The sequence below is a fragment of the Aethalodelphis obliquidens genome, unplaced genomic scaffold (assembly GCF_003676395.1).
Source record: "Aethalodelphis obliquidens isolate GAN/ISIS:26980383/991018 unplaced genomic scaffold, ASM367639v1 scaffold21, whole genome shotgun sequence".
Classification (NCBI taxonomy): Eukaryota; Metazoa; Chordata; class Mammalia; order Artiodactyla; family Delphinidae; genus Aethalodelphis; species Aethalodelphis obliquidens.
The window spans coordinates 2,212,007-2,238,444 of record NW_020837965.1 but is presented as its reverse complement, the minus strand read 5'-3'; the positions used below and the strand labels follow the sequence as shown (position 1 = coordinate 2,238,444).

At 41.0% G+C, this 26,438-nt stretch overlaps 1 protein-coding gene across 15 annotated transcripts in view; it reads right to left on the bottom strand.

Annotated features, from left to right (window-relative positions):
* Positions 1-25,287, bottom strand: part of GPATCH2L (G-patch domain containing 2 like) — a 65,744-nt gene extending 40,457 nt beyond the window's left edge. For 11 of the 15 annotated variants that reach the window (XR_003435567.1, XR_003435568.1, XR_003435566.1 and 8 more), the window contains exons 1-5: positions 25,181-25,246; positions 22,137-22,808; positions 8,834-8,898; positions 4,460-4,636; positions 2,830-2,909 (exon numbers count right to left, since the gene is read on the bottom strand). Coding sequence is in view for 10 of the 15 variants with exons in the window: in XM_027120103.1 (XP_026975904.1) it covers positions 2,830-2,909; positions 4,460-4,636; positions 8,834-8,898; positions 22,137-22,798 (984 nt within the window). In the remaining 5 variants the exon portion in view is untranslated. Of the gene's footprint in view, positions 1-2,829; positions 2,910-4,459; positions 4,637-8,833; positions 8,899-22,136; positions 22,809-25,180 lie in introns of all 15 variants that reach the window. The other 4 variants (XM_027120100.1, XM_027120102.1, XM_027120101.1 and 1 more) reach the window with 3 other exon arrangements.
* Between the last annotated feature and the right edge of the window lie 1,151 nt (positions 25,288-26,438).

The following is a 26,438-nucleotide window of genomic DNA, read 5'->3' as shown; positions in this document are numbered from 1 at the left end:
AGCCTGTGCTCCACAACAAGAGAGGCCCGCGCACTGCGATGAAGAGTGGCCCCCGCTTGCCGCAACTAGAGAAAGCCCTCGCACAGAAACGAAGACCCAACACAGCCATAAATAAATAAATAAATAAAATTAAAAAAAAAAAGAAACACTTTAAAAAAAATCCAACAGCAGCCAATTTTTTTTTTTTTTTTTCGCGGTACTCGGGCCTCTCACTGTTGTGGCCTCTCCCGTTGCGGAGCACAGGCTCCGGACGCGCAGGCTCAGCGGCCATGGCTCACGGGCCTAGCCGCTCCGTGGCATGTGGGATCTTCCCGGACTGGGGCACGAACTCGTGTCCCCTGCATCGGCAGGTGGACTCTCAACCACTGCGCCACCAGGGAAGCCCAGCAGCCAATTTTTAACAGGCCAGCACACCAATATCCCTAGAGTCATATGGTTTTAGCCTCAAGAGCCTTCATAATGGTATATTTACTGAGTCCTCACTGGTAACACCTAAGTATCTACTAACTAAATGTATACATGTCAAAGGACTTTTGTAACTTACAAAAATTGTCACCCTGTATTTTGCCCGTTAAACATGTCCTAAAGTAAAAATAGAAGTCTGTATAAATTGCTTCTTAAATTTCTGGTTCTCAAGATTGTAATATGAAATCATATCCAGAACACCACAAGCAATTCAGAAACTAATCATATCCAAAAAACTGGAAAATGGCAGAAGGCACTCACCCTACATTTAATGTGAGTACACTTACAGTGAACATCTATCACAGAACCTTGGGATGCGTACCAACAGTACAGGAGCAAGAGTTACACGCATATGAGCAAGTGTTAAGATGAGAGAGCGTAAGTCATAGACATGAATGTCAAAAATGTCAAGCCTGGTACTCAAACACATTTGTTTCTGAGCAAACATTATTATCTGCATTTGTCTATGTGTGTGGATTAGCCTAAATATTAGGGTACACATTTTAGCAGAACTGGCTATAGAAAAATTAATTTGAGGTCAGATTTCAGGTGGGATTGGAGCTAAATGAAAAGGCTTCACATACTGTATTCTTCATATTCTTCACTCCTTACACCTATGCCTCCTGGTCACAGACAAAGCCATGGTAATGGGGCCAAAGGAAAAGATGGGTGAAAAATGAGCTATTTGTTACAGCAGAAAAATTATTAACTTAAAGTGCCATAATGTTTAAATTTACAGTTTATTACTGTGTAAATTACAAGCAGTACTTTGCGTAATTAGCAGCTCGCTGGCAGGGAGCTGTGAATGAAACTCATTATTTATGATTACAATTTAGAAAAAGAGAAGAGAGATGGGGGAGGGAGAAGAAGGGGGGCAGAACAGTGACCTCTGGTAGAAATGACAAATATCCCTTTAAGGTGATGAAGATGAATTAAACAAGTAAATATTATCCTATTCATCTGAAATCATTAAAGACACATCCAATAGGCCCTACTCTCCTTCCATGCAAGCTAAAGGGAGCCTCCAGGATGAAATGATTTACCTCCATAGAAGCGGAAGGCTCTTATTTTATAGGAGCTGAAACAAAGTAAGGTAGGTGGTAGGGAGATCATCATCTGTCAAGCCTAACCAATAAAGAGAAAAAGTCAAACCAGCGCTCTGCTCCCCACTCCGAATCTCCTGCCTCCCTCATGTATTCCTACCCTGCTAGCTGTCCTCATAAGAATAAGCTCTCAGAATAGCAAATGCAGCATTTTATCGCCTATAAAATGAGTAATCCAAAAGAAGAGGTATCATTCTTCCAATAAGCAAATGTCTTTCTAATTAGAGAGTTGAAGTTGAATTGAAAGATAAAAAGAATATGAATTCATCTGAAAATAAACAGCCTCATTTCTTCTGCAGAAAACAGTTCCCGGATTAATCTATGAAACAGTAGCTTCCTGAGGGCAGGCAGACTGTGGGTCTGACCACTGTATACCTGGCTGGGCATAGAGCCTGACACACATAGGCACTCTAGATGCTTACTGAGTGAACACACACATTAATGATCTAGAATGCCTCTCCTGTCCTTATTCTTTGTCCACCACAATCCTCTCTGACTGGGTATGAACCCCAGCCTTAACCTATTTTCAATCTCAAAGCCAGAGTAAAAAATAAATAAAATAATTAATTAAATTTAAATTGAAAAAGATAAAAAAGTAGACCTGGGTTCAATTTCCTATATTTTGCCACTTCTATCTGGGTAACATCAGACATTCTTTAACATCTTTGAACCCATTTTCCTCATCCTCTAAAGAGAATATCACATTTTTTACAAGATTTTTGGGAGGATTAAGTGAACTGAGTGCCTAGCACAGTCCCTGGCAAAGGCAGAACTGAGTAAATGGTAGATATCCCTCCCTCATGGCCAAGGAGGGGCTTTTGAAATTTGATAACAGGTTTTTTTTCCCAGTTTTTTTCTTTTTTAATGAATTCTAGAATAAAAGACCAAAGTTAGAACAAAAGAAGCATTCATGAATTCAAGGAGTCATAAAGAAGCCAAAAGTATTTCAACTTATATAATAATAATATAAGATTAATCAAAACAGTAGAAGAGACAGAGATCAGGCCTGTAGATTTACAGACAGCAGACACTGTCATGACAGTGTTCGCTTTGTCAGAACTTCTGTATGAATCAAGCTTCATCTTTTATGTGTGCATCCATTCATGCCCTATATAATGTTCACTCTTGTGAGCTTGCAAAATACACCTGGCTTAATTAACCCCAGGGAGTTCTGCAGCATCTTTGATTATCAACAATGTACACAAATCTTATAGGGAATATTATCTTCCCAGTGAGCCTAGAAAACAATGACAGCTATCACCTTCCCAACAAGCCTTCTTCGCCCCTTTCTGAGGCATCGAGCTGCAGCTCCAGGCAGACGATTAAAGCGAGCATGGTACCCTAAATAAAAAAGAAGAAAGACCTCAGTAACTGAATGCAGAAGATTCATTAGCAATGATATGCTTCTAGTACACCAAAAGCCTTCCTCCCCAAGATCTTACTAAAATGACCCTTAAACTAGTATCACTAGGCTATTTGCCAATGATTTACTATTCCCATGTCTTTGTCACCAGTAGTATGATCTTAGGCATGTCATTTACCTCTGACCTAGGCATCCTCATCTATAAAAAAAGAAAAATCACTGGCTCAGTCCTCTTTTACAGGACTGTTTTGAAGACTCAATGAAATAGCACATGGAATGTACTTTATAAACTGAAAACACTACACAAATATAAGGTATTATCAACAATTTCTAATTGCAAATTAAATGTTAGCTATTATCTTAAAAAATTCTAAAAATAGCATGTATAGTATAATCCCATTTTTCTAATTGCTGTATATGTTCTACACATAGAAGAGACAACTGGAAGAATCCACACCAAGATGTTATCAGTGACTCTGGGTGTGGGATTATAGGCCATTTAACGTTTCTTCTTCCTATTCTTGCTTATTTGCATATACTTTAAGTGGCACATAAAGAACTTTTAGAAATGGTCACTGAAATGTTTATGAAAGTTTTGAGGTAGCAAACAACGTGCCTCAGCCAAGCGTCATTACCAAGAACCAACTGCTTTTCAGAAGGACTTTCAATCCCCCAAATTTATCACAACGAAATGCTACAGAACAGGAATTTACAGTTCTATTGTAATTCTGATCACCAATAGATGCTCAACATATACTTGGTAACTGACTAACTGGTTGATTATTGATTACTGGGAATCCTCACATCATAAATTTATAGAGCTAAAGGAAACCTCTGAAACAGTTTTGTTCCATGTCACGATAGCCTAAGTGATGACCCTGATGTCCCTAGGAAATGAAGTGACTCTGCCACAGTCACAGAGCTAGGGAGACAGTACCAGACAGTATTACCACAGAGTATTACCACATTTCCTTCCCCGTCCTAGGCTCTTTCCATTTCACTTTGCTACATCATAATTGATGGAAAGCAAAGGGAAAGGATACGTATTTGCGTTACAGTCCACAATAATAGAATTATTAAAATATTTTTTAAAATATTTTTAAATCATCCATTTTTAAAATGTCATTATACCTTGTACGTGAGTGTTGTTACTGAAATCTGTTCTCTTCCAAGATCCACTACTTCAGGCTTCCACTGAGCACTCAGTGGCCCATCAGCTTCACAGCAGGATAAGCAGCAGTGACAGGCTGCTAGGTTCCTTAAATCTGGCACAAATGGCAATAGCAAGCTGAAGGAACGCCCTGCTAATATATATCCCAAGAGTCTCCATGGATTGATTTAGGTAAGAATGGAGAGAACCTCAAGCTTTGAGACTCACCCTTGAATCTTCTAGAAAAATCCCTGGACTAGTTCTAAAATTCAGATAGGTAATGCATGCTTACAGGCACGAGTATGCTTGCCATGGGAAGACTCTCCCCAGAAAGAATCATGTAAGTGTGAAGTATATTTTGGTCTCCTCAGAACTCACCTCTTTGAGCTGGCCGAGAAGGTAAAAGGAATGTGGAATCTGAAAGTTTATCCAGTCCAGAATCCATTCTCTCTACTTCAGAGCAATGGTCAGGAGCCCACTTGGGCAGAAGATTAGGGACAGTGAATCCTGGGACACATTCTCCTTCATAGAACCAATCACTCTGCTCGTCATCCCCTAAAGTAAAGAGATTCTATCATAAGCTGGAATTTTAACATGCTCTATGAAAAACCAAATAGGAAGATGACTTCTCAGTGCTATAGGTTTGATTATACTTTTTAAATAAAGCCAAAATACAAAAAAATTGTTTTGATACTTCTTCTTGATCCATATTTTGATGAAAACTGGGACATCAAACTAGTTCCACATAAATGTCATACTGTGGTACACTGGACTGCTTTTGATAGTAAAAACTAATAAAGCTACCATTTACTAAGTCCTTACCACCTACCAGAATCTATGCTAAAAATCTGTAAATTTGTTGTCTCTTCCAAACCTTACACTAACTCCAACTTATCAATTAGGCAACTAAAGCCCAGAGAAGTCAAGGTCAAGTTAGTAAATGATGAAGCCATGGTTTCAACCCCAAACCTGACTAACTCCAAAGCCTTCAACACAAAAATAAACTGCCTCCCATGTACCATTCTAAGTGGTAAAAATGAACTTGGAGGTTCAAAGCCCACAAATGTTTCTCAATTCAAAACTAGCTATTCCTGAAGAATTTCTTGCGATATTTGTATTTCTCATAATAGGTGAATGAAGAATGTGTATCCATACCTTGTTTCTTCCTTGATGTCTCATTAATGGGACACAAAATCATCTTGACAGTAGCAATCCAAGCTACCAGGAAAAAACTAACCACAAAGACAATATAAGCCCCCAAGGCTTGTCAAGAAGTTATACTATTTGCCCAAGGCCATACTTTTGATTATTGACAAAGTCAAGACTAGACCCATATAGCCCAGACTCTTGGTTCAAACTTCTTTCTACTGGCTACAATGATAGCATCTCAATTTCCCAAAGAGCTTATTCCTGCCCACAAAGAGTAAGATGGGTAACTTTATGTCTGCTACCCCACACCCCTTTCAAAACAGCAAGGATGAAGGAAATTATTACTAGAACATCTAAAGAGTTCATATTGCATTCATTTTCTAATGGGTACTGGATCTCAAGGAAGCTGCTCAGGCCATGCTAATTTCATGAAGTATCAGTTTCATGGACCACTAACACCCAGGAGAATGATAAGTCTTAAATCACTGCAGAGATCTCTAAAAGGGGAAAGAAGCCACTAAAGAAGTTGCTCCAAGTGTTCCCTTATAAAAACACACATCAACAGGCTGTTTGTCTAAAACAGTGGTTCTCAACCTTTAGTGTGCGTCAAAAGGACTGGGAAGGGTTGCTGGAACACAGACTGTTGGGCCCTACCCACAAAGTTTCTGATTCTGGCCTACACAGGACCAAAAATGTTCATTTCTAGCAAGTTCCCTAGTGATGCTAAACTGGTCTGGAGACCATACTTTGAGAACCACTACTCTAAAAGCATCTCACCAAACCAGGTACAAGGATGAATTAAAGACAGACATCAGAATTAACCATGATTAGTTTCACTGCAAGTCAATATATTAATTCCTTCCTATTCATAAGCATTTCTCAGGCCATTTATTAAAATAGTATTATTTAGCTAGATCATATTTTCTGATGACAAATGTCAGACTATACAGGAATTTTCTTTTTTTTGGTTCTCAAGCATTCACTCAAGATTTTTGAGAATACAGAAAGGGACTCACTGAACTGGAAGGAACCTCGTGAGATCTCATCTAGACCAGTAGTCTTCAACCTGGGTTCACTAGGATGCCTAATGCAGGAGCTCCTCAAAAGAGTGCTGCCAGAGAATAAGGAAGAGGCTGAGTGGATCAGGCTCCAGACCTCCTGCTCCTCTAGGATCTTGCTTTAACCAAAATAAGTTTAGTTGTTTTATAATTTGAGGTTCTATGTACACTTCTGTTTGAGGGAGAAAAAGGAGAATTTTCCCCTTATCTGGGTTCCCCAATAATTATTTGTTAAGAGCTTACTATATGCCAGGCAATATGTTACTTATTGTGGTAGAAAGGTATAGACAGTACTAAGAGAAGCCAAAGGGATGTTGAAGCATTCGGAGCCAGCAGAGCAGGGAGTCTTTACCATTCCTAGATCTGAAGAAGCAAGGGGATAGAATGGTTACCAGAGCACAGAGAGAGAACTGTGGTTATAGGAGAAGGGCCCAAAGAGGAGAGGTAGCCTTCAGCAGGAGAACACAACCCCTACCAACCAGCAGTCCAACAGAAAGGGAGCCAGGGACAGCTCTAATCCAACACTGCATTACTGTTTCCAACTCTTTATTACCTCACTATAATAGAATGATACATCCACACCCTTTTCCTTTGCCCTGGGATTCCACAGAGCCTTCCCCTTGAGGCAGAGCACACTTCCTCATTCCACGGACACAGACATGGAGCTCAGTCATCTGATTTGCTTTAGGTAGTAAAGCACTAGCAGATGTGATTCAAGCAAAAGCTTTCAATATTCATGCATGGTCTGGTTTGGTCACTTGGCATTTATGTCCTCTGCCATAAGAAGTCCATGCCACACAGCCATTGCTCCTTTAGCCTAGGTCCCAGAATAAGAAAACAATGAGTAGATACAAACCTAACTTGAAGCCTGGAGACAGGCTGAGCCCAGGCAAGATCAGCTGACCCACAGCCAACCCCCAGCCCCATAGCAAGAAATAAATGTAGTAAACCACTGAAATCTGGGGGTTGTTAAGCAGTATTAGCATAATAAAAACTTGACTAATACACCCAATCTCTTTCACCTTCCTCCCTCCATACTTCTGCTGTTGCCTCCTATTGGCCAAACCCAACAAGAAATTGAGAGCAAGAAAACTCACAGATGTAGTCCATAAATATGCCCCAGAGGAGCAAAATGAGAACTGTCTTGGAGGATGACCAGCCATTCAAGGAAAGGTGAAGATGAGATTTCAGGCACAGAGACGAACATAAACAAAGACATAGAAGCAGGAAGTAACATAGCTTTGTGCTGAGAACTCTAAGTATCTAAATATCACCAAAATGTGTGAAGTTGAGGCAGAGACAAAGAGGAAAGCTGGGGCTATAAAACATTCTACAACCTTCCATAATATACCAAGGATTCCTTATCAGTGGAAGGCTTTCCAAAGGCCCACAACTTAATTGGTTGTAATAGGTCCACACTTTCTTACACCCCTGTATACACATCATAAACTTTAAGAGATGCATTAGGATACTGTAGTAAAAGCAAAGAAAAAGTAATTCTGAAAGTATGCTCCAGTTCATCCATGGAAAGACAACCAGACTTTCCTGGTACGAGATAAGAGAATCAAGACCCTAGCTAGAGCCCACCGGGGAGTATATACACACAGCTTCTAATGACATCGAGCTCCCTCGGAATCAGAAAGGAACAGAAATGTACTCACAACAGCCTCCATTATAGTAGGAAGCTCAAGAACTCCATCTATGCCCACAACTCTGAGGCATGGGTGAGACACCTCCCCACCGCCTCTCTCCAAAATTAGGACTTGGAACCTAAGTCTCACTGTCCCAGGATCCCTTCAGTTACTAAGGAGCCTATCTGGATCAACCTAGACATGTAGCCATGTCTCTGTCCTTCAATCACTTAACCCTTGGAGAAAAATCACTGGATTTCAGAAGATCTACAAACCCCTTATTTAGATTAAGAAAACTACAGTCCAAAGAAGCTTTAAGAAATTCTTATTAGTACACACTTACTGTGGCACTAAGCAAGTGTAGAGGACAGGATCAAATTACTGTTTAAATAGTAAAAATAAAAAACTGATAATTAACATACACCAGCCTTATTCACAGTGCTCTCTACTAAACTTCAGAAAGAATTTCTATAATATATTCACCTAGAACACTATGGCCACTTATAAATAAGGTTAAAAAAATAAATCCTCCATATGTGAAAATAAGAATGTCTTAACATCCAGTAATACATAAGGTTATTTTTTGGTTTTAATAAAAAGCAACTTCCCAAAGTTCCATCTTTGACACTATAACCCCCCTGGATCAATGATTCTCAAAGTCTGAACTACCTGCACAAAAATCACCACAGGTGCTTGTGGAAAATGCAGATTCCAGGGGCCAACTCTAGACCAGTTTGATTTCCAGGAGCTCAGGAACTTGCAGTTTTAACAGTTCCCCCATGTGGCTTTTATGCCCTAAAGTTTGAAAACCACTTTCATAGACTAACATCATATTCTCTGTGAGGCACTCCTAGAACCACTAGAATCTTCCCAGAAACACTGAACCAATGTCCCAAAGCTGGAATCAAGATTACCTTGCCGTCCTTCATCGTTGGTAAAGAGCCCTGTGTCACTGCTGCTACACACACTGCTGGTTTCACTGAAAAAAGAGTAAAACACAAGAGAATGCATCAGCTCCAGTCAAAAACAAAGCACTGTCCATTATGTCTTCTGGTTTTCAAATTGAAAGATTCCAAGTTTCCCTAATTTCACTCTAGCTCATTAGCCAATCAGAAATGTAAATTTCATAGTTAAGTCACAGAGGTAAGTTTATTTTCCCCCCAAATGAAAGAAATGTAAGAAGAGGAGAACTGTAAAACTTTTGCTTATATTTTAAGGCATTTTTTCTTTTTTTTTTTTTTTTTTTGCGGTACGCGAGCCTCTCACTGTTGTGGCCTCTCCTGTTGCGGAGCACAGGCTCCAGGTGCGCAGGCTCCGCGGCATGTAGGATCTTCCCGGACTGGGGCACGAACCCGTGTCCCCTGCATCGGCAGGCGGACTCTCAACCACTGCGCCACCAGGGAAGCCCCTAAAGTACTTTTAAAAGATCTCAAGTCACTTTGTTAGTTTAGCATTAGAAAGTTATTTATTAAGGCTCACAGAAGTAATCTCAACCTGCTTGGGTATATCAAACAACACAAATTTACCAACCAATTTTATTTTAAAATATTGTCTACTATTGGTTTCAAATGAAGCCATGCAACTTTAAGGCATCCAGCATCTTTCAAGTTTTCCCATTTATAAAGCAGCAAACAAAAATCCACGAACAGGAAAAAAAAAAAGAAAATCAGTATGACAAAAGTTGTATTTTCTAAAATTAATGTCTCTCTTGATAGCAAATGGATACAGCAAAATTCATCTTCAAAAAAGGAGGTTTAAAATTAAAAAACAAACTCCATTTGAACTCACTGAAATAAAACTTTTAGGGACTTCCCTGGTGATCCAGTAGTTAAGCCTCTGTGTTCCCAATGCAGGGGGCCCGGGTTCGATCCCTGGTCAGGGAACTAGATTCCACACGCCACAACTAAAGATCGCACACTCGGCAACAAAGATCCCACGTGCCACAACTAAGATGCGGCACAGTCAAATAAATAAATAAATACTTTTTAAAAAATTGTAGAGTAAACCATCATATACCCCCCACGTAAATTCTGCAATTAGCACAGTGCTCTATTTCCTTTATCACACGTCTCTCCATCTATCCATCCATCAACCCATCTTGTTTATATGCATGGGAAAAAATAAACGGAAATAAAACTTTTGCCCCATAGAATTCTGTCCAAGTCAGCTTCATTTTGAGCTACTTCCAACAATTGATTCTGCCTCTTCTGATGCTGCATTTCTCCCACCTAATCATCAAATTTGATTTATCTGGTTCAAGAAAAATTTCTCTGTTCTTTACAATATTAGCGATTTCCTTGATTGGGATGTTTCCTTCTAAGCTAGTCAATTTTGTTCACGTGCTCTAGAAGACGGAAGAAGCATTCTCACCATGCTGCATAGAACAGGCTTGGCAAAATCCCAGTCTACATTTCTGGATCAAATATCTGAAAATATTTTGTATTTTGCAACATTTCCAAATATCTTGCCAATACGAAATCCTAAAAATGCCGGTTAAATTAAGTAGCAATGTTTCCTCACTTAAGCTTGTCTCTGGGTAACAGATCCAAGAAATTTGTCTCAGCAAGAGCCAATAAAACATACCTGGTTTCTTTAAAGGTTCTTTCATTTTATTTTCCTCTATACTTATAAGTGGGAACATTCTCAGATGTCCATATAAGAAATGTCTCACAAAATTATACTGCTGGATTCTGATGGATTTAGAATCTTCAAAGAGCTCTGCAGTTAAATCCGGAAGACATCCTCACTGGGTACTGTATTCTTCCTACTTCTGAATCCAAGGAACTGTGCCTGCTGAACTTTATGGTGTTGTTTTTATGTTTTTAGCAAATTCCTAAGAATAGAGTGGTCTAACTCCAACTCCACTGAGTCTTAATACACATTCTCTCATATCAACTACTTTATTTCTCTCATCTTGCCTCGAAGGTAAAGCATATTTTATATTTTTTAGTTCCTCTTGATATTAAGGAGGGCTTAAAAAGCACATCAGGCCATAAGACAGACATTCTACTCCACCACTGTTACATGCTTTCTTGGTTAGCGTATCAGTAACTGAGATGTAGGAGTCAGCAAACAGCCGCCCGTCAACCATTTTTGTATAGCCTGTGAGCTAAGAATAGCTTTTATAGTTTTAAATCACAGGGGGTGGGGGTGGTGGTGATCAAAAGAGGAATACTTTGTGACATATGGATATGACACGAAATTCAAATTTCAGTGACCATAAATAAAGATTTACTGGAACACAGCCAGGCTCATTCATTGACCTGTCGATTCTGGCTTCTTTCACACTACAATTGCAGAGTTGAGGAGTTGCAACAGAGAACGACTCACCCACAAAGCCCCAAAATATTTACTATCTGGCTTTTTACAGAGGAAATTTGCTGATCTCTGCTCTAAGTGTATTACAAGGTCTACTCTGCAATGTCTATTGAATATTTATTTGAATATTTCCTCTATTTGAATATTTCCAAGTAAGAAATTAAAACCATTGCTTTATTACAAAGTCTATGGATTCTTCTCCTCATTCATTTCCAGCCACCTGTAAGCACTACAAGATACAGTGCTTCTCTGATCCTTTTTTGCATGGATTCCATTCTCTCCTCATATTTACTCTAAATAAAGGGGGTAAGCGCAAAGAAACCTGCTGGATCAAGAAAGGTATTGGTAACCTAAAACCTTCCTGTCCCTGTACATTTTCTATTTCTGTCAACAGTATTTAAAGAGACTCACTGTTCTTTAAAGAGATTGGACTAAACTTGTAAGTTTTCTATAAAGTTAATTAGAGTAATGGCAATGATGTCACAGAAATATCACCAGGTTTTTAAGACTGTGTTCAAGGGAGATACATATTTTCTTCACTGAGAAAATAATTTATGCCTTAAAGAACACTTATTACATAAAAGTATCATCATTCCATCAATATCTGGAAATGACTATTTCATCTGATAGCATCTTATTCCCTCAGAAGAACTTGCATTGTGGAAATCTAATTATATGTAAGAAACTGTTAGCATAATTTTCTGAGGAAAAAAATGGGAACTTCATGGCATATTTGCACATAAACACCATGATACAGCATGCAAATATGTAGTGCTAGCTATGAAGCAGAAGTAAATATTTCCCTTACAATTTACAGGCCAAAGCTATCCAGTCCTGTAGCTTTCATTCACTTCTGACTCAGAGATTATGATTTTTTTTAAAAAATCAGATTCATAGGATTTTAATAGTGATTTAGTCAACTATAAAATGTTAATATAGCTAATTAAACATGATGTTTAATACTCTGTTAAAAATAAGCTATCTTTCAATAAAAAATATTTTCTTTTAGTACCCTTGTAGATCACAAGGTCAAAAAGTTAAAAGATGTCAGGCTACTACACATTTTTCCTATGCCAAAACTGTCAAATTTGTTTATAACTTTTTTGCTATGAGCATTTTTATTAGGCAAGGAAAAAAAGCTCTGTTACTCATTTTTATAAGGAAAAAGAAATGTGATCCTATCCTTACTGTCCATTCCACTATGGTCCTCTGAAACTTAGTCAGGAATACAGAAACTCAACCTTTATTAATCTTCAGAAAAAGTAACAAGACAAAGCCCACAGAGATAGTAGGTAATGAAATCCTGTCTTTTCGTAAAATGACAGCAACTCCTAGAAGCATCAATGCCTCCTGTCTTTGCCTTGGGAACTGTTCTATACTCCCTGTTCTCACATGATTCTAATCTATAAATAGTTTGCATATAAAAGTCTTCATAGGGCTTCCCTGGTGGCGCAGTGGTTGAGAGTCCGCCTGCCGATGCAGGGGACACGGGTTCGTGCCCCGGTCTGGGAAGATCCCACATGCCACGGAGCGGCTGGGCCCGTGAGCCATGGCGGCGGAGCCTGCGCATCCGGAGCCTGTGTTCCGCAACGGGAGAGGCCACAACAGTGAGAGGCCCGCGTACCGCAAAAAAAAAAAAAAAGTCGTCTTCATAGAATATTTCTAAAATATTTTTGAGTAGAAATGTATCTAACAGGAGAAGGAGGAGGAAGGATTTCCCCTACTATTTCCCCTATATTTTCACTCATTCACTTAGTAAGCATTTATTAAGTTTTACTATATTCCAGTCCCTGCTATAACCAGCACTAAAACTAACAAAGAAGCATGTCAACCACAATTTAACTGCATGCATTTTATAAAAAAACTTAGACTATGGGAGAAGAGTGTGAAAACATAGAAAGAAGAATGCTTTCCAACGAAGAAAATTCTCCAAATAAGGGGTGGGGCAAGCCTAGAATTTAACCTTATAATACTGAGAAAGTCACCCCATTTTAGAAGCCAGAAAACGTCTCAAAAATATTCATATGTGAGTAAAAATAGTAATAACATCGCACTTCTCTATATGGTTTTCAATTAAAAAATGTTTCCACAATTCAGCAGCATAGCCATCATTTAAAATAAGACAAACAAAATTAAAGCCTAGATTTTGGACTACCAATTAATTGTATTATCTAATTATTATAACATTGTTAGAAGCAACTGAACCACATCCAACTGAAATAACGTAAATGTAAAGAAGAAAGTCAACCTAACCAGCAGTTCCAGCGGCTTTCCTCTCCCAACATTTTTTTTTTTTTGCTGTACGTGGGCCTCTCACTGTTGTGGCCTCTCCCTTTGCGGAGCACAGGCTCCGGACGCGCAGGCTCAGCGGCCATGGCTCACGGGCCCAGCTGCTCCGCGGCATGTGGGATCCTCCCGGACCGAGGCACGAACCCCTGTCCCCTGCATCGGCAGGCGGACTCTCAACCACTGCGCCACCAGGGAAGCCCCTCCCAACATTTTATTATGAAGACTTTCAAGCATACAGAAAAGTTGAAAGTTACCACTCACACTCCATCACCTAGATATTGCAATTAACATTTTGCTTTGTTTTTGTTTAGTCACACATGCATCCATCTAACCTCACCTGAGCATCTTTGTAATTCAGGGCACTCTGGGTAGACCAGATGACTGGGTATCACATTCATTTTCAGAGGGGTAGATTATCTTAGGAATCAAACCTAATAAAACACGATTGATACCTCTTGTCCATTTAAATAATTAATTCCAGGGCAACGAGTTAGCTAAACATTGTAAACTGATATAAAGTTTTAAATGCTTTCATCTGAACTGCTCTTATTTACAAGTTCTGAAAACGAACTGTCTGCCCTTTTCAGAGCAATTAAAGGTACTGTTTTCAAATTAGCAAAAACTCTTTTTTTTTTTTTTTTTCAGTACGCGGGCCTCTCACTGTTGGCCTCTCCCGTTGCGGAGCACAGGCTCCGGACACGCAGGCTCAGCGGCCATGGCTCCCGGACCGGGGCACGAACCCGTGTCCCCTTCATCGGCAGGCGGACTCTCAACCACTGTGCCACCAGGGAAGCCCAAAACTCTCCATTTTAAAATCACAGTATTTTTATTCTATAGAAGAGATCAATGTTTTGGTCTTACTGAGTTCTCTAACTTGAAACTCATACTTGTTGGTAAAAGCAGAGTCAATGAGGTAAAAACCCAATCTCAATACCAGAAACATCTAGAGCAGTGGTTCTCAACTGGAGGCAATTTTGTCCCCCTCCTCCTACCTTCCTGCCCCACCCCAGCCCTCGGGGTCATTTGGCAATATCTGGAAAAGTTTTTGTTTGTCAGGACTTGGAGGGGGGAAGAGGAAACTGGTATTCTATTGGCATCTTGCGAGTCGAGGACAGGGTTGCTGCTAAACATCTTACAATGCACAGGATAGGCCTCACAGCAGAGAATTATCTGGCCCAAAAGGTGAGAACCCTCATCTAGAGTGATGAACAAAGTGGAGGGATGAAGGGGGTGGGACATCATGGTTAAGGGAAACCACTTCAGAGGAGGAGAGGAGCCTGTGTACTTCTGCTGGATAGGGCCAGCCTTCAGGAGCTCATCAGCTAAAAATGCATCATATGTGCTGAACATCAAGAAGGTGGATTACAAACTCACTTCAGAAAGCAGCTCTCTCCCTTAATGCCATATCTTAAATTTAAAAAGTAAACATTCATCTTCAGTATACTTACTGAAAATACATTCTCAGGGATCTATACCTTGCTTGCCTTTATAGTTCCTGAATGTCCTTCCTTTGAAATCACAGTAAAAACACTCTCTCAGTATGTTCTGAGGAAATAATTAGTTTGAAAATACTATTCCTGAATTTAGCTCCACACTAAGTTAGGAAAAATTTTCAGAAGACCAGTGGTCACCTGTGGTAACCAGACTCCCAGATGACTCCCAGTGATCCCAGCCTCCTGGTATTTCACACCCTGGCTGGGCTGTGTAACCAGTAGCACAGGCAGATGTAACTAACGGTATGTCACTTCTGAGACTAGGTTATAAAACATTAGGGTTCTACCTTGGGTACTTGAGTGAGAGCTCGCTCTCTCCCTCTCTCAGACAGTTTGCTCTAGGGGAAGCTAACTACCATATCTTAAGAATGCTAACAGCCCTGTAGAGGGGCCCACGTGGAAAGGAACTGAGACTCTCTTGATCCTGCAGCCAATAAGAAAATGAGATCTGCCAACAGCCCTGTGAGTGAGCTTGGAAGTGGACTCCTCAGCCCCACCCAAGCCTTGAGACAACTGCAGCCCCGACCAACAGTTTGATTGCAAAAGTATGAGAGACTCTGGACCAGAATCACATAGCTAAACTGTTCCCAGATTCCTGACTTCAGGAACTGTAAGGCTATAAATGTTTTATAAAGCTACTAAGTTTTAGGGCAACTTTTTCTTCAGCAACAGATAATACAGCATCTTTATGAATGCTTTTTTGAAAATAATTCCCTCCTTTCTAGCCCTAACAAGAAGTTTCTAACTTCTATAAGTTAAATCTCTGAATTCCCACAGCTGAGAAGGGGAAAACACAGCTTGTCCTCTGACCCGAGAGCTTGATAATTCTTTCATATTCCTAACCACATAAGACTGTAAACTTAGAGCTGAATCAAAGTAGTTTATACTTGTCACAATTTCAGTAAGGAGGTATAGAATTAGTTTACCATCTATATTCAAAAGTTGGTATCACTAACTTTACCACCTGGGTTTCTCATCCATTTAAGATTATTAAATATGAGGTGTCTTTTACATCTAATTTTAAAAGAAACAAGCAGGATAGAGTTAATGTCTTACTTTATCATGCTAAAAACTAAGGGGGTTTCATTTTAATTTTTTTATTAAATAGTAATACACTTAACAAAAATTTTTAATTGTCTTAGAATTTACAAAAAACGGAAAGGTCACTCCTAGACCCATCACCCAAAACATTTCTATTCAATTCTTTTTCCTTCTTTTTTCTGGACTGAGGTGGTACACTTGTAACTATATGTAATCAGACTTCTGATTCTGAAAGTAAACAGGACTGAGGGACAGGTTTTTCAGAGAAATATCTCACACCAACCGCAAAATTACTCTCACAGTAAGTTATGAGAATGCATAACGAAGGAGTTTGTTTTTCAGCTTCATTCAGATGGCACCACAAAAGAAGGCAGCAACCTCTCTAGTTTCACAGGTTCATTAGCGTGGCCACTGCAATCAGGTATACTTTGCAGAGATAATGATTTTTGTCAGGACTCTGCTACTGAGCCGCGGGCTGTGCCTTAGAGAAGTCCACCCATCCTTTTAAGACTCACCTTTTCTTAGAACTAACAGTTTCGTCCTCAGTTAGATGAAATATCTTTTCAGAGTAAATTTTTAAAGAGCATATATTTTGAGACTTGATATCTGAAAATGTCTTTCTAGTGCCTTTCCATATGAAATCTATCTTAGCTATATATAAATTCACGGTGGGAAGGTGGGAGACTTTTGCCATCAAAATTCTACAGGCAAGTCGATAGCCCCTCACATTTAGTACTGTAGGGATCAACATCAACCTTACTTTCATCCCTTTAAAGATTTTTCTTTATAACTGCTCCCCTCCCACCACCAATGCACAATGCAAAAATATTGCCAGGATATGTCTAGGTAGAGGTCTCTTTTCATTAGTTTTCCCTTTTAATCTGTATACTTAAGTTTTTCAACATAGGAACATGTTTTCCCTTCAGTTATATTTTTAAAATCACTCTTCTATCCCTATGCTTTGGTTTCTTCCTTGGGAGTATTTACATACTTGCAGACTGGGCCTCTATCCCTGTGCTCCAGATCTATCACCTTCTCTCTCATTTTTATCTCCTCTCTGTGCATTTTGGGAGGGCTTCCAAAGTTTTCCACATCATCAACTCAATTTTCTGCAGAAAGAATTGTCCTTCATTTTAACATTACAATTACATTTCAAATTTCCCTACACTTTTTCCTCCCATACTACTGGGCTTCAAATAGCTATCTTTCTGTCCTTATGACTTACTACTCCTGTTTCAAAGTGATTATATCTCCTTGCATCCTAATGAAGATTTTCTAAAATGTTCTTCTGGTTTCCACTGGCAGTCATTTTCAAAGATGTGTTCTCCCACTGAACATTCAGGATGATGTTCCCTTTCCCTCATTCTGCATAACTTGTCCAAAAGCCTCTTGCTGAGAACCGGTTTACCTAAAATTTGGTATTTGCCAACAGAAAGGGTATGTAAATTACCCCTGGTTCCATCCTCTACTTCCTTGGATACAGGTAACAAGCTCTTGTCACATCTACAACTGGCCAAGAGGATGTGCAGAGCCCCTAGCCTAATCCCCAGTGTCACTGGTAGGCTTTTGTCTCATGTAGCTATGTGGGACTGAGAAAGGATCTTCTTCTGACCCTCACTGCCTGATTCTGGGCCCATTCCAGGAGTCTACAATAAATGAAGTTATATAAAACACTCCAGTTTCCAGGATGCACTACTACTAAGAGTGTTTTTTCCTTCTCTGTCCATGCCAACAGTAAACTACTCTTGGAGACTGTATTTCCCAGAACTCAATATGCTATGACTGCCTCCTATCCCTCAAAACAAATACACACACAGAAAACACTACGATTCCCTATCCAAGTATATTCTGGGAGTTACAGCCTCCCAAGAGAAACTGAAAGATAACTGATTGCAAGTAAAGGGTGGAACAACACTCTGGCTCAAACTGTAGCTGCCCAATTTTCTGACTGAACCGGACCCTGCCTTTCTGAACCAAGGGCAGACTATAGAGAAAGAATGCAGGGCCTCACTACCAACCTTCAGGGCAGGTTCAGCACTGCTGTGGGCTTCCAACTGCACTCTCTAGCGCAGTTCTATCAGCCTCGGACTTTGAGAAAATCTTGGCAGTAAGCCAGCTGTAAGTCCTGATCTCTGGTGATGTGAGTTTGCAATGTTTTATGTCTTCATAAATATTTTAGGGACAGTTGAGGCTGCTTATCAGATGCTTTTTAAAATATGAAATTACAATGATGGGAAGGAGGTTGTGACTGAAAAGAATTACATAATCTCAGTGTTGCAAGGGACCTTAGAAGTCATTCAGTTCAAACTCTCCAACTCTACAACTCAGTAAGTGGTCACCAAGCCCAGGCTTGAATCCCTCCAGTGACAAAGAACTCATCACCTGGTAAAACAACTCAGTTCATTTTTATAGAGTCCTAATTTTTAGAATGTTATATTTTATACTGAGGCAACACTTCACACGCTGTACTTTTTACCTATGAGTCCTAGTTCCTTCCTCTGGAGTCACAGAATAATCCTAACATTTCTTTCAAGAGACAGATCTTCAAATACAATAGTATCAAATCTATCTCCCAAGTTGTTTTTTTTTCCTCAGTTGCTCCTAAGGATATAGTAGCAGAGCTTTGAATAAATCTACAGAAGCACTCTATGCTAGCTACTCAATACTCTCAAATGCAATGGTACAATCTTCAACAATGGTAAATATCCTCTTGGTCAGCATCCCTATTTACAGAATAGAAAACAGAACATCCTCAACCTACCACACAGAGTCTTTTCCACAGCTCCAGTAACCCCTGATTAATGACCTCCACTTGCAAAGGAGGCTACTTACCTTAACCATGAAATAATGAACGCTATTGATCCAACAAGCTACTGCTATAAAGTGTTATTGATCACCCAATCTTTGGTTAAAATGGTCCTCATTTAGCAATTTTACTGTTGCAAACACCTGGAGCAAAGCACCCTCATAATTAAAGAGTTTGGGGGAGTTAAAGTGAGAGGTGATGGACAGAGATCTCAGCTTTCTACCATTTATTCTTGCTTCTGAGCTATTGTTTGTGTCAGAAAGGATATTGATTTTCTATAAAAATAAGAAAACAAGAGGCACCAAGGGGCGCAGAAGGTCAGCTTGGGCTAGAGAAGGAGGGGGAAGGTTTAGCACTCTATCTCTGTCACTCGGCTTCCAACAGAAGGGAATATTTTCTTTCCTGTGAGATTGGCTTCTAATACATCACCTTAGGAAGGCTCCTGACTGTGACTTCAGGCCATCACCAAACCAATTCACTTATGAAAGAAAAGAAGCTAAATTATATTCAAGGGGAACAAATGAATGATGTATTAGTGAAGAATAAAGCAAAATTAGGCTATAACTCACCTAATTAATAGCTGCTATATAGACAATTTGAATAAAGATCAGTAGAAAGTAATCTTACAAAAGAGTTGATCCATTTTAGAATGGAACACACATGCAAAGAAAAATATTAAAATAATAACTGAGCTTTTTGAAGGCTTTAAAAAACTATTACATCATAACCACTTTCAGTTCCTCAGAACGCCTGAGGGATTGATTGGTATAGAATGGAAGGAAGAACAGAAACAGAAAAGCGAAAAGAATTATCGGTTAAGCTTAAAATTACTCTATGTTTAGTTAGCAGAATAAATTTAAGGAAAGTAGAAATAAAGCTCTCTGATTGAGACACAGATTTTCAAACCTAAAACACCTAACATATGCTTTTTTTTTTTTCTTTTTCCCCGGTACGCGGGCCTCTCACTGTTGTGGCCACTCGCGTTGCGGAGCACAGGCTCTGGACCCGCAGGCTCAGCGGCCATGGCTCACGGGCCCAGCCGCTCCGTGGCATGTGGGATCTTCCCGGACCAGGGCACAAACCCATGTCCCCTGCATCGGCAGGCGGACTCTCAACCACTGCGCCACCAGGGAAGCCCAACATATGCTTTTTAAAAGAACTCTATCTATTGACTAGGCTAAGTAAAGCTTAATGATCAACTTCATCTTAATAATTTCACAAGTTGGATCATATACTCTGACAACCCTCAATACCTCTGATATAAAGTTCTACACTTTGATCTGTATGCAAACAAACTGGCACATCCAAGCAGATTTTTGAAAGAGTAAATTGCTGCCTACGTCAATTTCTCCAAGCTCTAGATGTATATTATCACAACCTGACTATAATGTGCAACAGATGTATCTGGGGTAAGAAGGACCTAGAAAGACTGAAGTGCCTCACTGCAAGGTTACAGGCTCTGCATTTGGAACCACACTTGGGCTGTGATCTTAGAGAAGACAGAGTTAACAGTCACTCACACACACAATTAAGTCATAGCTTAGCAAGAAATTCTGGGGAATACATACATCCAAAAATATCATCCCAAAACATTCTTAACAGTACGATGATTACTATTTGGTATGTAAGCTTGACATTGAAACAAACTTGAACACCTCAATTGAGGGTTTCAACAGTGTGAAGGATACAAGTTAACTAGGCATTTCTTGTTTGATTAAAAATAGCATGATAAGGAAAAAAGCTTTATAATCCAAAATTATACATATAAATTGGGTAAATAGGCCTTAGAATATACATTAGAGGAAAATCAGGAAAGCCAAATTATAAGCCTACCTAGTTGTACAGCCTGGCAAACATAAAGTTAGTTAAGAAAAATTTTAAAAACTTGATTAAAACCACCCATGATAAGTACAGGCATACAAACCTGAACAGCTTTTCCTGTTACCGACAAAACCTCACCTCCAAGTCTGTAAGATTTATGCCTTTGTTTTTCAGACAAACGTCAGAAGAAGCCAAGTCCTAAGAAAGGTCATCTGTTCTGCAGTTGTAAAAGTTCAGATGAGACAGAAAACGTGCCATGGCAAAGGCAAGCTCAAAGCATAGCAAAACATAGTGGTTAACTATGAGCTTTGGAATCAGGTTTGATTCCCAGTTTTGCTACTAGGTGACCTTGGGCAAATTATCTCCACACTCATAACCTCTATTTCCTCTTCTATAAAATACAAATAATGGTACCTACCAGACAGGGGAGTTATGAACATTAAAGAATATATGTTCTACACAATAGTACAGTGCCTGGCACACAGTTAGTGCTTAATAAATGCTAACTAATATTAACAATAATAGAATACACTGGTTCTCAATTGGCACTACTCAACCCACTTAGGGAGCACCCATGGAGGCATTTGTTTTGATACTGTGAAGGGTGATGGGAACGATGTAGGGATGGCAACTATCCTACAAGGCATGGGACATCCCTCACCACAAAGAACTGCCCCATCCAAAACACCAACAGCATCCACACTGAGAAACAGATATCACACATTAATATTAATAATAATATTAAAGTATCAAGCTGGGGAGTATCAGTGTCCCTAGGACTATCTATTTGAGATGTAAAAAATTAAAAGTCACCAAAAACTATACTGACGTTTTAAACATGCACCCATTCAAGACAGATTTCTCTGGCTCGATGACATTTGGTGTAAGACTGATGGGATTTAGCCCTGTTATTTTCAAAGCCTACCATGTGTTCAGACAACTTGAATGTTAAACTCAATACAGTCAAACTGTAAGTAGCAGAGAACAGAATTATAGTCCAGAAACATCTAAAGCCATGATTCTTAATGGGTAAAGGCAGCTTACCAAGAACATTTACAAACTCCATATGCCTGGCACCCGCGTTTTCTCTTTCTCATACATACATATACACACCAGCCTCTACTGAGGCCCTGGTTCTAAAGAACAGTATCTGTGTATGAACTACATGGCACAAAGAGCAGCAAAATGTTTTTTAAAATAAGAGGTACACGTTTTAGATGATTTTTAGAAACAAATGTGTTTCTATAAAATATAGCCTTCTTGATGTAGGGAAACAGGATCATGAGTGTACTTTAAGAAGCTACACACAACCTGACTGGTTAAAGCAGAGCTACAAAGTCAGTATTACAAAGGCTGGTTTGAAAGAAAGTTGAACTCATCAAGACTGTGGATTTGTGCTTTAGGTAAAGTTAACCAGAAAAATCTATGACTTAGTAAGGGAGATCTCACCATTCTGACATATTCTCATCAGAGCCCTGTTTTTGTTCATCTGCTTCACACTCCATCCTTTCTTTCCTTCCCGTTTTGCTTAGGAAAGTCCTATTTTCTGCTGCTTCGCACAACCCGTGACCTGATGAGGTCCAGGGAGTATTCTCCTTCCAGCGGGACAGACGCTGCTTCTTAGCAGACTTGAACCTGCAGCCTCTCTCATAGCTCCAATCTGACACCTTGAGCTTCTGCTGAAGGCTGGCAGCCACCTCTGATGTTACGCGCTTCACCTTCCGTCGGCGCCTCAGCGGTCGACAAGGTGCATTTTCAGTAAAGGAGTCAGATTCATGCCAAGAATGTTGCTTACTCTTAACAATGGCATTAAGAGCTGGGTGCTGTTTGGCTACCATAGTGTCATCAGAGTCACTAAAATTGGTGACTGGGGCCATTTCTCGACAGTCCTTGATGGCCTCATCCAGACTTGACTCAGAGGCCTCACTGTAGCAGCAGGTATGCTCTGCCAGGTGAGTGAAGTCTGAACGGCGCTTCCGGCCTCTCCGTTTGCGAAGCTGCCGCCTCTGCTGCCGAGGGCTCAGCGCCATCTCCTCCCACAGCTCACCAAGCTTATTCTGCTCAGATGTCTGCTCCAAGGCTGAGGCTAAGTCATGTACCAGCTCATCCATGAGGCCACATCTGCCAAAAGGAGGTTCAAAAAAGAGAAAAAAGAAGAAGAAAGACTGAATAGGATCTGTTGTTTTTGAATAATTTTTCAAACAGATCATGGCACTGCAGAGTCCACCCCGTCTACAGAAAATAAAGTCACCTTTCACCTGGCTACCCTTAGACTCTATTCCTACCATCCATACTCCCTTAAGCCATTAAGAATAGGTATGTGGCCCTTGTTAAATGCCTGAAGTCAGCATGTTCTTAAAGCACAAAAACTCAAAATACTCACCAGATGACAACTGGGTTATTAGTAAAAACAAGCAAACTCAGGGGAATAAATCAGTCATTCCCCTTTTCCCCCAATTAAAATTGCTAAACTAAATTACCTGATGATCAGAGCTAAAAAGATTAGAGAATGTCTCATCTGTCCAAACAGGAGCAGAAAAACACTCAACTTCAAAACCATGGATGAAAAGACCGTTCTATGGTCTGGGGTCACTAATAAGAATGTGTGTGGCAGGAAGAGAAAGACAACTTAGTGACACACTTTACGGAAGGCTGCTTGCAGTTTTAGTGTTCCAAGAATCTGTAGTGACCCAGGTTTGTACTCTGCATGGAAAAAAAAGACCAAGTTTGCACCCATTCTGGTCCCAACTACCACCCAGAAGCTACCAGGTAAAGAGCCTTAAAGAGTATGTCATATATTTGTGAATAATTAGCAACTTTTAAGTCTTCTTGCCATCCTTCAGAAAATAAATTGTTATCCAAGTTTTGTGCTTTAGTGCCAGACAGTCACACAAAAACACATTATAACTGAGGTTGAAATGACAAGGATAAGAGGAGTCTCTAAGATTTCTAGCTAACAGCTTTCCAAAATTTCCTGTTTTTCAACTCATTCTTGTCAAACCATCATACTTCAGGGATCACTTCATAGGCAAACCTTCCAGAGGCTGAGCGCAGGAGGAGCGATTTTCAAAAGGCCTTTTTAAAGTGAAACGTTTAATATACTTCGTACATCTAATTAAATACGTTTTAGGGCTTCCCTGGTGGCGCAGTGGTTGAGAGTCCGCCTGCCGATGCAGGGAACATGGGTTCGTGCCCCGGTCCGGGAAGATCCCACATGCCGCCGAGCGGCTGGGCCCATGAGCCATGGCCGCTGAGCCTGCGCGTCCGGAGCCTGTGCTCCGCAGCGGGAGAGGCCACAACAGTGAGAGGCCCGCGTACGGCAAAAAAAAAAAAAAAACAAAACCATTTTAAATTAGCACCTTTTCCCTAGCCCTTGTTAAGTCCAACGTATTTCAAGACCATAATTAGAGCTTAAAACTCTGTGGCACCACTCTCAGACCATAGTTCCCTTCACACAGTTTACATTTTGCAAAGGACTTTCTAAAATCTATTTTCATGCTATCCTTATGCCAAGCAATTTAAAGGCAGGAGGAGCAACGGGGACACCTAGTCCCAAACTACCAACCAAACAAAACTCGAAGTGTCAAAAGCCACACTCATTTAAGCAATAAGTAGTTTAAAACACCATGGCTGGGGTTTGGGAAACAACTGTCTCTAAAACCAAAATAGATAAGTGGGGACGCACTTATCTAAATCTATTTCCCTAATAAAGAACTACTGCTTTAAAAGCTCAAGCAGAACTGTACAAACTTTAACGTGAAACGAAGTTACCAAACAACTTGCAGTTGGCTGTGCAGTCGAATGCCAGGCTCAAAGGCTGCAATTCGAACAGGAGGTGACAGAAGAACCCTGGAACTCCCACCCTTCCTGGAGGCACAGTCCGAGAGGGTCCCGGGGCCAGGAAAGCACTCGGGGAGACAAAGGCTGTCCGAGGCACGCAACGGAAGGAACGAGAAACTAGCAGAAGTAAAGAGGCAGGCAGGCGCACGGTCGGGTGGGGTGGGGGGACCGGGTTGGGGGAGGCAGGAGGCAACTTCTCAATTTGGGTGACCAGGGGCAGGGGGTCAGCCCTTCCAGGGCAGAAACTGCCAAAACGCAAGTCCTGGCGACTAAACTCCCTCAGTGCTCAAGGGTCGCAACGTGGCCACATCCGTGAGAAAAAGCATGTTTCGAAGGACTCCCCCACGCCCGGGCCCGCCCCCGAGGACTAGGACGACCACGACTCGGGACACCAAGCCCTCACGCTGTCGCCAGCTCAAAAGAGCCAGACACTAGAGAAGAGAGAAGGTGACTGTCGCCCGGGAAATGGCCCGACCCTCATCCCCCGGATCGGGGAGATGGGCCCTGAAAAACAAGGCCCCGCCACCCTCTCCCCTCCCGCCAGCCTCCGGGGCCCGATGGCGCCCGTGGCCGCTCCGCCGCGGCCCGGAGCGCCGATCCCCGCTGGCGCGGGCCCCCTGGGCCCCGACCCCCTCACTCCCCGTCCCCCTCACCCGCTGCCGCAGTCACCTCCGACGGCCGCGGCTTTTGGGGCCGAGTCTCCCCGCCGGGGCTTCCCTCTGTGACCTCATTTCCGGTCTGAGGCGGTGGGGTGGGGCGGTGGTGGAATGGGAGGGACAGGCTGCGCGAGAGGGCCCGCCCCGGCCCAGCGCTTCCTGCTCGCGGCCGCTCCCACTTCCGCCCCCTGGGGGCGGGGCCGCGAGAACCCGGAAGAAAAGCAAGGGGGTAAGGAGGGGCGGTGTTTAGGGGCTGACTGGAGCGGGGGTTCCCGTGGGGCTGAGGTGCCCATCGTGGTGAAGGGCCTACCCATGCAGGCCTCATCTGCCTTGGAGGCGTCAGGAAATTGGGGGCTAGGGAGGGGCGTCGGCCTTGCCCTTGATCGCTGACCTACTTTATACAGGGTGTGTGAAATTAGGGAAATGGGTCCTCATTCTTAACCATGCGAATTGTACAACCTTTGGGGGGGTAGCACGAGTGAGTTGCTCAGACTATTAAAGATACACATGCTTGAGTAACAAAGTAGTGTTGGATTATAACTTGAAGTGTAAAAGTAATATCCATAGTCAAACTGGTATAAATCAATTACTGATACAAATAAATTTATAAATGGGAAAGAAGAGCTAAGTCTCTGGTGCAGAATTCCAAACAATTTTTATAGATACTCCACCCTGAGGCATAACTCCTGATTCTAAATGTGGACTGTGCAGTGACTTCTTTCCAAAGAGTACACTATGGAAAGTGGGGGGAAGTGAGTAACTTTTAGAGTGGAGAAACAACTACAGTGGAGTAACATTTCCAGTGGAGAAACTAGCACTACCTCAGCCGGGTGATCAAGGTTAACATCAACGGTGATAAATCATGTTGACAGTATGTGGACTAGATATGATATGATGAGAATGGCATTTTATCTCTATGGTACTTTCCTTCTAAAACTCATAACCCCAGTCTAATCAAAAGGGAAAAAGTGGACAACCCCCAAGTGAGGGGCATTCTACAAAATGTCTGACCAGTATTCCTCAAAACTGTCAAGATTTTCAAAGACAAGGAAAGTCTGAGAAACTGTCACAGCCAAGAGGAGCCTATGGAGACATGACAACTAAATGTAATATGGTATCCTGATGAGATACTGGAATAGAGAAAGGACGTTAGGTAAAAACTAAAGAAATCTGGATAAATTATGTACTTCAGTTAATGTTGATAATAATGTCTGTACACTGGTTCATTAATTGTGACAAATGTGCTTTACTAATG